At 37.7% G+C, this 13,433-nt stretch overlaps 1 protein-coding gene across 1 annotated transcript; it reads left to right on the top strand.

The window, feature by feature from the left end:
• The first annotated feature begins 6,652 nt into the window (after positions 1–6,652).
• On the top strand, positions 6,653–13,433 carry LOC139744672 (uncharacterized). Its single transcript, XM_071655099.1, has 6 exons — positions 6,653–7,088; positions 7,813–7,890; positions 8,771–9,040; positions 9,720–9,941; positions 10,480–10,545; positions 13,327–13,433. Exons 1-6 carry the CDS (start codon positions 6,839–6,841, stop codon positions 13,431–13,433), a joined length of 993 nt encoding a protein of 330 aa, XP_071511200.1. The 5' UTR covers positions 6,653–6,838.

The raw sequence follows: 13,433 nt of genomic DNA on the forward strand, positions 1-13,433 counted from the left end.
AAATGGCTGAGATATCCAAAAAAGAACGATGATAATAAAGTGTTGGGGCCACACTTTATTAGAATCGTTATTAGAAATATTATTACACTTTGTTTTTGGATGTTTCAATCATTCCAAACCCGGTTTCCATCAACTAAACTTTGAATTCCTCTTGAAATGGTATATATCATAAGTGTTTTTATCCCATTGGGCACTTTATCCCATTGCCTAGTCCTTCGGATGGGAACCAAAGCAGTCGATTCCATGGTTGCTTGCTAATAAAGATCATTGCTTCCTGGGCTGACGTCCACTAGGGAGCGGACAAGCCCAGGAAGGGTTGCGGAAGAAAATTCTGTCATTGCGACATCCTGTCCGCGTCAGACGCGGAAAACATGTGCGAATCGGCTTGTGCTGGGACATTCCTAGGAATCTCTGCGAACTGACTGCAGACAAACATAGGTATGTCTTAGGAATGTCCTAGAATCGCTCAGGAAAAGCGCGAAATTGCTGCTTCCACTTTTTCCTAGTTACTGTTGGCAAAATATCCACTGCCTTCTGCTTCATTTAAAATTGGGTCTGGGAAATGTGATATTTACCTGTTCCTAATCAGTGGAAGAGAGATTTGGCTGTGGGACTAGCATGGGGACCTCGCCTCCCTTATTGGTCTTTTTGCGTTTCACTGACATGATGCTGCATTGATCTATCTTCTTAAGTTTCAAAATCCTTTCGAACATGGAACGTGTTGACTCTTTCATGTCTTGATCACAAAATGTCCGCATTGGCTCCGGACACTTGCATATAGATCCGCATCGGCACCGTGCTGTCCTGAAACATTCCGGTTGTCTTCCGCTTTCATTCGCGAAGCTTCCCCACTCCGCGGGATTTTTTTTTTCAGGAGCGTTTGCGGAAGGAGCGGAAGGGTTCGGACAGGCGGGATGTCCTGAAGATGTTCTCACGACAAGCTGCCGGAGGTGTCAGGAAGTTCATTTCCGGGTCCAAATGTTGGACACGATCAAAATTTGGACGCGGATTTTTTCTCTCTCCCGAAAGTGCGGAAACGCCCGGACATGTTTAAGACAGTGAACGGACTCTTTCAAGAACGTGCGAAGAGGCTGCCGAATGAGTGCGAAATTACTAAATTTGCTTTCCGGGTCTTGTCCGCGTCTTGTCCGCGCCCTAGTGGATGCCTGGTCGTAGAGGTCACGTAAAAGATAAGTTTGATTATTCAATGATTTTCCTGACAGAAAGTTTTGCTGAATAATAGTTTTCTTCAGTTCAAAAGTCCCTGCAGTGGTAAACCACTTCCGGGTTTGAATCAATCATCGCCATTTTGAGGTTAACCAAAATTAAGTCGTGGTATTCTGTTGTTTTTTAGTTGATAGTGACTATACATCCTTAGATATTTGCAGTTTAGTCGATGTTAATATTTTATGATCAAAAACTTAAAAAAAAACATCGGGTTACTAGATAATGGGAAAGAAAACAACGGACCAAAAAACAAACAAACAAACAAACAAACGGAGACCCCGCTTTGTATACTTTTAATGAACGTTTATTCTTTTGATTCATAAGATTGAAAGGTAGAGTTATTCTTGAAATAATAACAAATATCACAAATTCATGTCAAACAGATAAAAAGAAGAAATTCGTTCTTTGGCTTGATAGGCAATGATGAGGCTTTCTGCGAAGGAAAGGAAAATTCACGGGTGCACGTCATGAGTTCGACACCCACGAGTCGTATAGCCTACGAGTCATAGACCTAACGAGCCAAACTGCCCATGAACTCGACACTACACGAGGCAATTAAGGCCGATGAGTCATTAACTAGGCAAACACAGTCCACGAGTCCAACATTAGATAGCCAAAGTTCACTATAGCTCGACACTCATTACATCACAGGGCTTAAACCGCCCATTCCAAGATATTAAACATGAATAACATTTCGTGAAATTGCAAATAGAGTTTTAAAGCCTGCTCCAGATATTACAATTACCGACCAAACGGAAAAGATTTAAGCAACATAAAGCGAAGAGAATACCATTCTCCTGTCTATTTTGAAAAACCTAAGAATCTCGCAAAATACGCCTGATGTTTGTGACGTCACTGAATGGAATCGGCACACAGGAGCAGACTACGTCCTATAGATAATGCACAGGCTGATGATGATGATGATTTTGTATAGTGTCAAATATCTGTTGTAGAAACATTCAAAGGCGCAGACTCCTGCAAGAAAGTTCGAAATTAAATGACTGGTTAAACAAAATGTGAGTCTCGAGTGAGGTTTGGAAGTGCTTTACTATGTCAATTTCACGGGAAAAAAAATGGGATGAAGTTCCACAGGTGAGGAGCGATAGAAGAAAACGTCCGATGTCAAAGGTGGAACTGTTTTCCATGGTGAGCGTTTAATTGGTATCTAGCCGGAACAAATGCCATGACAATGCAAAGTGAATCTAACATTTCCAAAGTGAATCTTTCATTTGAATGATCTGCTTTTAAAACATCAATAGTAAGCATATTATAATCTTCAAATAGAAGGTAAAATTCCATGTCTCTCAGGCACTTACCTGCCCCGAACGCTTCACCAAAAGTCATTGTCAGCATTCTCTGGCCTTGCTCTGTTTGACGTCAGAAAAACCTTCGCCGAATTTTCCCGAATTCATCCAAGAGTGCTTGCATTACCGCAGACATCGTATGAATTTTACATTCTAGAATAAACACAGGTTATAAATCTGTGCCAAATTGTAATCTTCTTTGAACGTTCACTTGAATGTCTCGTGGGCCTTTTTGCCTAGAGTCAAACTCCCGGGCCTTGTTTGCCTTGTGTCGGACTCATGGGCCTTATTTGCCTAGTGTCGAGTTCATGGGCTGTATGACCAGTGAACTTTCTTTCAATGTTTAACTCGTGGGTCGTATAACTCGTGCGTGTCGTTCTCTTGGGATGACCTTAAATGAACAACTGTATCGAAACTTTCTGTTTTTAAATCACACTTGCCTAACAGATTTGAGTTTCATACAGGGGGTAAAAGTGTTAAAACGTGCCTTTCTTTCTTCAAGATGCCTTGAGAGAAGGTCGGAAGAAGATCATCTTGACGTTCTAATCACCCCAAGCATCTCGAAGTTATGCTGATCATAACACCCTACATTAATTACTTTGATGTTCAAAACTAACATCTGGCACGATGATTTGAATCACACGCAGTGAAGAGTGTGGATGTCAGGCATGCAGATTATTAAAGGACAATGAGCCATTATTACCCTATAAAGAAGAAAAATTGCAGAAACAAAAGTAATTAAAACTAATCATATCTATCGAGGGACGGAGTTTCTGTTGTAATGAAAAGAGAACATCTGATTGACATTTTCAAGTGGTTACTGCATTTAGTAATGCACTACTTCCTTGAAGGCATTGGAAACATGAAGAGATATCACGATTCAACTTCAAAAGGTTAACGCAGGGAGTGGTCGTGCAGTTGCGCAGCCTCACGTGAGCAAAACTGATTTTACTTTTTGAATGTCATCAGCAGGTACAAAATAACCAGAAGTGGACACTGCTCGATTCTACATCTTACAACACAGGGGAAGGATAATAACACAACAATTCTAGCATATACCTTCATTTTGCAGTTTAATTAGACTGCCTTGGTTTAGGCATTAGTATTCTGTGTTGAGCTGGAACTGGTCAGAGAATTACCACAGTCAGATATCGATTTTCCATATCGCTTTTTCGCAATGGAAAGAAAAATGCAGTCCGCTTGGTTCTGGCTTGCCTGTTTCATCTTTTGCTGTCCTTTCGTGAATTCTTCTGCGCCAGACTTACAAACGACAGGTATGTATACCTCACATTTTATTCAAAGTACTAAAAGCACTACAATTTTCATGGAGATACACTGGTTAAAGTCTACTATCATTTTTGTTTTATAACATCTAAAAAGACGAATGAACCACTAGAAATAGAACGTAGGGTAGATTGTTTTAAAGCTTTTGCTGAATATCCGTATTCCTATAAATATTTTCATAGTGCTTTTCTCTCTTTTTTTTTTTACAAAACAAAATACCACAAGATATGTTTGTCATTGCGTTGTTGTTTTTTAATCTCCAGCTGAATTTACTTTTAACTGTTCGGGAAAGCCACTAGAACGTGAGATATGGTGTGACAGAAGCTGCGTTAAAAACAGTAATAGCTGGGTTCTACTGGCACCTCTTGGACGGCGAATTGTCTCTACCTTGGAGTCCATTAACAACCGATTCTTGGCATTCAACATTATCGATGAAATATCAAACACGAAGACTTCTTTCCTAATTTTCGGTCAAAACCAGCCTTCCTTCACTTTATCTCTTACCCATCGAGTGAAGCTATGGATACAGTATATATACCTACCCAGTTAAATTCAAGATCAACGTGACTTGTTACGGGGGTAAGTACTGCATATTGATATAGTGTTATTTGCATGAGTATATAAATATGAATATCCATATAATCTGCATATATGATTTTCACTACTGTCGGTAATTAATTTCTCTTTTCTCTTATTCTTTTCTTTGAACATGATCTTTCTCTTTTGTGTTTGTGTGTGTGTGTGTGTGTGTGTGTGTGACAATGAACTTTTACTCACCAAAGACTTGCTCAAAAAAAAAAACACACACACACACACAGGGATCCAAACACTGTAACTTATGTCAGCAGGAACTGGTGAGATTCCACAAAGAGAAGGAAAGATTTTTCGATAGTTTGTACGCAGTGATCTAGGTGCATCGCTACGTAAGTGCATAAATCAACTATAGGTAGGCATCCCGTAGCTTCCCGGTTATGGCCGAAACAGATATTAACATGGAAAACAGGGCCCAACCCGAACAGGTCGATAGACACAATAATGTCTTGTCGTTTTTGCCACTTATCCAAATGATACGATAGTATTCCCCCCCCCCCCCCCCCACTCTGGAATGCGTATTCGGAATAATTGTGTATATTGGGTGTGTTAAGAAGGACGGAAATCTTCGGGTTCGCAGTGTTCTGTGCAAAAACAAAACAAAAAACAAAACAAAAAACACTCTATCACAATATCCTGGTCCTTTGAAGGGATTTGAGACCGTCATAGCAGTGGCCAAGGTGGCTATTTCCTTTTGTAAAGTTCTTCCTCGGTGGCTACGTGAACTAAACAAATGTTGACTTTATGCATTTATAGTAGGCCTATCTGTGCCTACTTCAGTGAAAACTATTGTAGAGAGAATGATATTTCTCATGAATTGCTTGCAATATAAATGTTATTCAATATAAATCCACAATAGCAGCCTGTGTTCACGGCTTTGAAAACGTTTCTTTCAATGTTTTACCTAGGAGGTTGGATCTCCACCTGGCTAATAGTTATTAAAGCAGCCCTTAGTTTACTACAGAGGCACAAGAGCATTTCAAATGAATGTCATGCTTATAAATGCCTTTAATGTCAGAGGTTTGAAACCACCATCTTTCTGAGCAATCTCAATTAAGATTCATTTCGAACTCTATAGAATATTGTAGGAGATATGTTGCTTAGTAATCATTAACTGAAATATGATTTCGCCTTTATGATAAAACGTATGATACGAAAGTAAATTACGTCCAGAAATATACGCAAAAATATAGATCAAAGCTGTGTGTGTTGTGAAAGACGAATGTTTGAAAGTGCAACCTCCTGGAAAACCGATTTCATCCCTTTTCCGCTTAATTCCGACAAATAAAACTAATATGGCATAGTCTCCAAGTACAGTTCATTATAGATTAGTATGTTAAGTAATTGCCCGGAAGTGCCCAGTCGAGTAATGTCTATATTCATTTCATCAATCTTTGGGCAATTTCTGTTTGCGCATTCCCGTGTATTTATGCCATTGTGTGTCGCTCATTTTTTATACCAAGGGATGACGAAAAGTTATTCCCATCATTAAAACGCGTCTTCCATTGAGAAATGGTGGCCGAGGCGTATCAGGGCAATTTCCCATAGAGGGCAATTACCCCCCCCCCCCCGCTAAATACCGGTTAGTGATAAGGTTAGAGTAAAGATTAGGGTTAGGGTATGGGTTTAGGGTTAGGATTAGGATTAGCTTCAGGATTAGGATTGGGGTTAGGGTCAGGGGAAGGGTCCGGGGTAAGTGCCAAGGGGGTAATTGCCCTAGACACCGGGTGAGATATATCCGACTTGGAACATACTTCGACTTTTACTTTAATGCCTGCATATAGACATGGGTTCAAAAGGGAATTAGACTGTTGGACTTCTTCTCTTGATCCTCCTAGGTTTTATAAAATTCAAGTCGCGTAAAGGGGACAAGGTTTTGTATTCAGGCATCTATTTGCTACTTTGCAGAGTGAATGCAGTAAGAATAGAGTGTGACTTACAAACCCGTCATTTGCATGAATTAATTTTGTATTATAGCTTTGTTGACAGATCTAGAGACCTAGCAAAAAGTTTTCTGTAAGACATTCTTTGTGTTGATATTCTATTTGGACAATAGGCATTCTGCGTACCATAAATAAGTCTTCAGCTATTACACTATATAAATATAATATTCATAAGTGTGTTCTTTCATTTCCGACTAGCATTATCAGGTTACACGCACAGCTTCCCAGGGGTAAAGTTCATCGGTCTTGATTATATCAAAAATAGAATTGACAATGACTACTATTTTGATGAATCGATGTAAATAAAACATTTGTCAAAGTAGGCATGGTAGGGAGAATTTCATTCAATGACTCTCTGAAACAATACGCGTAATCATCATTCTCCTACGTCGTGCTCATTTAATACAACTGTGTTCGTTCAATACTCATACCACGATTGAATTTAGCATTCCATTTTGATACTATACCAATAAACAGAAGCAATAGAGCATGAAACTACTGTTCATTAATCTTCAAGGAATACCGTCGGTGAAGCTGATTGACGGCCACTCTCACCTAGACGGCCTACTAGTCACCGGATCAGGCAACTATGTCTGCTTTGATGGATTTAGCAACATAACTGCAAAACTGGTCTGCAAAGAGCTCGGCTTTCCAGCGGCAAAGGAGTTTTCTGGTCAGATTTTGACCAGTAAGCATACAGCAGCAGGGAGGAGGGTTGAACGCCTATCGTGTTCGAACGGTGACTACAGAATTAGGCAATGAAATTCATACTCGATGCGTAGTATAACTCGAGTGTACAATACCTCACTGAAAGATCAAGATAATTTCGATTAAAAACATATGGTAAATTCATCACTCAATATTGGTTGAAAAGTGCAAATTATTTTCATTCTCATGACTTTTTTTCTTTTAAAATTCCCGTCTTATTCGGTTATTACTGTTAACAGAATTACAATTTTTCATTACATGGGGTATTTCTTGCTGACTGTTACTACCAACATCGTGAGTTCTTAAAACTGACTGACAGATCGTCCTATACATAAACGTTGATAACCACCTAATGAATCAGTGTTTAGTAGTAGCCACGATATTCACATCGATGTGTGTCAATCAGTCGTACAAAAAAAAAAATCATTGATTTTAATAAATACCCGCTGCATGTTATAAGGAATACAACCAGCTCTAACTTGCTCGGTGGTCTAGTGGATAAGACGCCTGTACGGTGATCAGAATGTCGTAACTTCAAATCCTGCCCAAGTATGTATGCCCATGATTTCTTTCGTGGCTACTACTAAAACTGATTAATTCCGTGCATATATTTACGTCGATTTACCTTATAGGGCAATTTGTCAATCAGTTGCAATAAAAACAACTCTACGCAAGAATTTCATTAATAATTCGTGAGCTCTAAATTAAGAAACTATTGAATAGCTCAGTAAGTTGTCCTCGATACCAATGCACAGGATCTCTACGTTTGGATGAATGCTTATCGACAACCATCGAGTGTTCTTCAAACAGAGCTGTTAGGCTCAAATGCCGAGGTAAGACATACCGTATACAGAATCCATTAATAATTATATACACCCTTGACTTGTGAAATACACTTTTGGCCCTTGTTTTGAAAAAGAGAACGAAAAGATCGAAAAAAAATCACAATATTCATGACTTTCAGAGGATTACGTCCAGAGATTCAAGTTGTAAAGTACCATTGACACTCGAACCCCCCTGTGCGCAGGTCCCCACTAAATACTATATTAAAGTTCATGTTGCAAAATATTGGAAGGAAAAGATAGACACAATTTTCAGAATTATTTCTGTTTAAGAAAGAAAACCTCACATGGAGACCCTTAATGTTTAATCCTCCTTTAAATGTTTTAAAGTCTGCATGATTGTATGAATATATATTTGTTTATGGAATTGATATAATTGTATAATGATTGTTAGTGTGAAATATTATATTGTTGAAATCGGTGCATAATTTTCACGGATGTCATCTGTATTATATGTTCTTTAAATTGTGATTTATATAGCTTTCGATGTATACCTGAAATTATCTAAATAATTGCCCTTGTTATGTATGTTAAACATTTCCTTGAATGAAGAAATGATTCCACCCCCCCAAAAAAAAAAATATTTCCCAATATAATCAAACACGTTTATCTTCACATGTCATGAACTTGATTTTTTTTTTTAACTGAGAAAAAACTCTTATCATTATGCCAGCAAGCAGTTACAAAATACCACTTCTTGGATGATTCCCTGTCCCTTAAATTGAATATGATCTTTATTTCCATTGACTGTATGTTTTCTATCTCTATTTTAATCATCTAAAGTCATTGACACCTGCATGAAAAATTATAAGTATGATATCATATAAGCCACACTTGCTGGTTTTCATCATCATATTCTGTAACTGCGTAGAACCCGGATTTCTCGGATGCTACAAGGATAACGAACATGAATTTCAGGCCGTTTCTAACTTTGGATTTGGCGTTCATTCGGACGAAGAGTGTATATCTACCTGTTTGCAATACCCCGTAAATTATAGCGTTGCTGTCATGCATCAAGAGGGATGCATGTGTTTCCAGTCGGAAGTGTATACAACAGCCCTTTCTGGCGGAAGCTTTTCCCACAATTGGACATGTCCTCTCAGGACACAGCTTGAATCCGACCAATTTTATTCATTCATCCGTGAGTATCGGAAGTATGTAATGTCCATATTACTCCGAAATGTGTATAACTTATCAAAAATGATCTTCAGTATATACATATATATATATATATATATTTTTTTTTTTTTTTTGGTGGCTACTGTATTTGCTACTTCTTCAATGATCATCATAAAAGCACTAATTTGTCCTCACTGATGGCATAAAATGTAGTTTGTTATTGCACGTAGTTGCTTTTGATTGAAATAACAAGTTATTCCAAACCTTCTTGTAAATAATACACGATTCTTTTAATATAGTTATTTTTCAGGTGTTCACTGATCAATGATTGATTATCACTGTTTTTTTTAATTATCTTCGTTTATATATATTATTATATTATAGTATATTATTCATATTTCTTAGTGATTCTAGACATGGCTTGGAATATTAGATTGAGTCATAAATTTCCCTTGAACGTGTAATAAAAGTGTGTGGTGTGGTGTGTGTGTGTGTGTGTGTGTGTGTGTGTGTGTGGTGTGTGTGTGTGTGTGCTGGTCTTTCTGATGTGAGATCCGGGGGTACTTCATTGTGAATATGTTGTAGGAAAAAGATATATTGTTATACATTTCCCTTGATTATTATTAAGATTGCATAATAACATATATTACTATATAATTGATTATGGCACTTTAAACCCTGCCTTCTTTATTCCTTGAAAGTCTCCGTTGGGTTTTGTGATCATCCGGGGATTGTGCCTAATGGTGTTTGGGACTCGAATATCACACGCTTCGGGTCCAAGATAACTCTCGCTTGTGGCAGAGAGTTCGTCGTGAACGGGAGTGCGACAATGCAGTGTATGGGACTACCAGGGCGGTCGACCTACTTCCCTGTTTGGAACACTTCAACTCCGTCTTGCCGTGAAGCCAGAAAGGAGACTAACGGTGTGACGTGCAAATACATCCTACAGTATAATCTTGCCTAATCTCGGATAACCACAGTATTTCAAACCAATCTCTCATCAATTAGTGTGGAACAATGACAGATGGTTGTAACGACATTGAATTAATACTTCCACGCCTGATGGAACAATTGAACTAAGTAACTCAAATGCGTTTGTATCATTCAAGACTTATTAACTTAAAATCATACAACTCGTAATGCACAGATTCTGATACCCTAACATAAGAAAAGATTAGTCTATCTCGGTCTTTTATGTTCATGAGAATGGCTGATGCGTTTTTGAAAATGCCCCTGGATATTTTCCCGCCTTTATTAGAAAACATACAAAAAGAGATGAAATGTATTTTTAACATTAACAAGCGATTCATGACAGATTACTACAGCGCTTTCATCACTACGTTTCAATAAGACAGCATTTTAAGTCCGTGAAGTTTCTGAGTGACATTTTATGCTACGCTATGGGACGAATTCTGTTAATGTGGTTGTAACTATTTTTGTGTGTGGGCCTTTTGTTCACAGACGATGAGTGGGAAGATGTCAACGTCAGCATAAAGCCCACACAACGTATGCAAAACACGTCTAATGGTAAGTACCAAGGCTTGCAATTATATACCTCATCATATCCGCATGAACAAAATTTTTGTGTAACAACAAATGCCCTAAAGATTATGATTATGATAACTATAATAGATAATAATACATGCTCATGAAGCACAATCTCGACCAGCCTCTAAGCGCTTCTGAAAAACCGTGACAACAGCAGCAAAGATGACGTCAAAGATAATGTCAATCAATATCGAAAATATTGATTAAAAAATGCTCATCTTCCTCGAAATTCAATTGTCGTTAATGTAGTATCATTTCATTTGACTGCAACGGTTAATTTGAGACATGTTAGAAAACAAAGACAATCTCATGAATTCAATAAAATGCCGACTTCTCCCTTGTGAGCACTCTTATACATTACGAACAGTTACTGTTGTACTTTGATCACCATGCAAATAAGTCTGATATCTGACAGATACAAGAATTGTTCTGTATATGCATGCACGTATTGTCGATCTGGAAAGTGTGAAAACTGTAATATTGCACAGAAAAGTGCTGTCACAAAAAGTACAAACTGATTAGGAGATTTCCCATCAACATGTACAAGTATATACTGTCAGTGTTGCCTGTGTTTTGATTAAAATGCACAGGGCATAGACCGACTATTCAAGTTCTGACGTCATTTGGAGAGACAACAGTTACTGTAACTTCTTCGTCACGTGAGTTTAGTAATTGATTCAATCCATATAGCAAGTGTTTTTTTTTTTTACTGCATTTTCCCCTTCTCACTGGCAGTAGTTACGTCAAAACTATTTTGCTGCAATTGATCTACATTTTAGGGTAACCCTTTTGTTAACATGTTTTTATGGCAAAAGCAAACCACAGGTGACTATTCCTGGTAAATTCGACATCATTTTATTTGAATTTGAATTCAAGGTATGAAAGTGCTACTGCCTTGTGATGACAAAAAAGTCTGATACTAAAATAACATTGGAATCAATAAAGCTTTTGCCCAGTTCTTTTTTTTTTTAAGTTTGTGAGTTGAGTTCATATCTAAACAATGAACGCATTATAAGAAGAAAGTCGCAGACAGTAAAGCAAGACAGACAGAAAGACGATGGATATCCAAAAGTCAGAATACCCATTGTCCATGAAGAAACGGCAAGTAGTAATGTGTGTGTGGTTTTTTTTTTTTTCAACAGGGACTGAAGAAAACATAATAATGTCTGGCGACGTTATCAGGTCTCCGTAGTATCGCTACTGTCATAGAACACATTTGCGTTGGTCTAACAAAAATGCATTTTCTTGAAAAAGCTCCATTCGTGAATATGGCTTACAAAAGCGATCAAGTACATTACGTCTGCCTATATGTAAAGTAAATATTTACAGAACATTTTGTTAATCCCTTATTCACGTGTTATTCGTTAACAGTTTGGTCAGGTCTGAATGCTCTGTCTTAATGCAAATCAGGGACTTAGGGACTATTGTGATAAACATTTCTACTACAGTAATCACTTCAGAATCTGCATACGAATTTGTGTAATAATTCCCATATGCTCTTTCCGTCAAGTATGTAAACTTCTATGAGTACAACACTTCAAATAATCTGATTTTCTGAAGTCTCTCATCTCATGCTATCTGAACAGTCCCTCGTCAACAGCGAAAACAATTAATTTCTTTTATGTTAGTATACTGCGATAATTCAGCAACGTGAAAAATCTTGCCAGTTTACGGAATAGAACTTCACTGTACATGCTGTATTTCTCTTCAGGATAATTTGATCTGATTATATGAAAAAAAAACGTCGTTTCTGCCTATAGTCATCATAAAAGAGAGAGAGGGAAACAAACAAACAAACAAACAAACAAACCCGCGAGAGCAAATTCTTCCTCCATTGACTTTCAGGGTGACGATGGAATAACTAAATGATTTATCTTCCAGATACCGAACCAGATACCGAACTTTATGGGATTAATTTTACTACGTTCATCTTGGGAACCCTTCTCGGTGTTGTTTTCGCCGTGCTTGTCATACTGTCCATGATAATGGCTTGGTGGAAACATCAAAATAAAAGGTGACTTTTTTTTCAATACAAACTATTATATGGGGGAAAGAGAATGGGTGGTTTATTTATTTAGTAACGGGTCATTACGAAAATATGATTAAAGTCGCCGAGAACCGAATTTCTGATTTTGTAATTTTGTCATTATAATGATATTTTTGTTACCTATTTCGCAAAATCTCACCGCCATTTCAATACAACGGTGAACAATGAATAAACATACCTTTGAGAAGACCGGTTTAAGAAATCCTGATAGGTAAATCAAGGTATTAAATACTGTAGGGGAGAAAATATGTCAGCTAGAATTTACTGTTTTACCTATCGGTGCATTCTCTTGATGATGTTTTGTAACATTATACTGATAAATGACAATAAACAAATCTGAACTGAAGATAAAAAGAGGAAAGCTAAATCTCGATGGCATTCTAATCACATCAAAACTTTCGACAAAAAGTTAAAACTTACTTTTGTATTAAACAATTTTAGCTAATCTATGGTTACGTAGTAATAATGCCTCATATTTTTTTGTTTTTATTTTATTTTTAAGCGGTCTATAATTACATCTCCTCCAGTTTGACAGTATCCATTTACTTCTTAACGTTTTTTTCTCTTTATTTTACCCAATGTAATACATATAGGCGTCCAGAGGCTTCTGGTCAGTCAAATGTCAACTCAAGTGAAGAGCAGTCGCAGCTGAATCCTCTAAACACTTCAACTCCAGGCTCAACAGACGGTGTTGTTTCATTGCACTCTACCAGTATCGACACTTATTCAGCAGGTCGGGTTTTGCCTCAACATCCGGGCAACAAATCTGGAGGCGCCACCAGTCACCAAGAGAACACGTATGAGAACTCAACAGAGGTGA

This window comes from Diadema antillarum, unplaced genomic scaffold (assembly GCF_040938485.1).
Source record: "Diadema antillarum isolate AM-2024a unplaced genomic scaffold, OU_Dant_1.0 scf00000035, whole genome shotgun sequence".
Lineage (NCBI taxonomy): Eukaryota > Metazoa > Echinodermata > Echinoidea > Diadematoida > Diadematidae > Diadema > Diadema antillarum.

Excerpts from the sequence above, each read along its gene's own strand:
- LOC139744672 (XM_071655099.1), top strand. The coding sequence starts at position 6,839 with ATGAAACTACTGTTCATTAATCTTCAAGGAATACCGTCGGTGAAGCTG. Across the intron at positions 7,891-8,770 it reads TGTTAGGCTCAAATGCCGAG|AACCCGGATTTCTCGGATGC; the intron begins GTAAGACATACC and ends GTAACTGCGTAG. Across the intron at positions 9,942-10,479 it reads AGCCAGAAAGGAGACTAACG|ACGATGAGTGGGAAGATGTC; the intron begins GTGTGACGTGCA and ends TTTTGTTCACAG.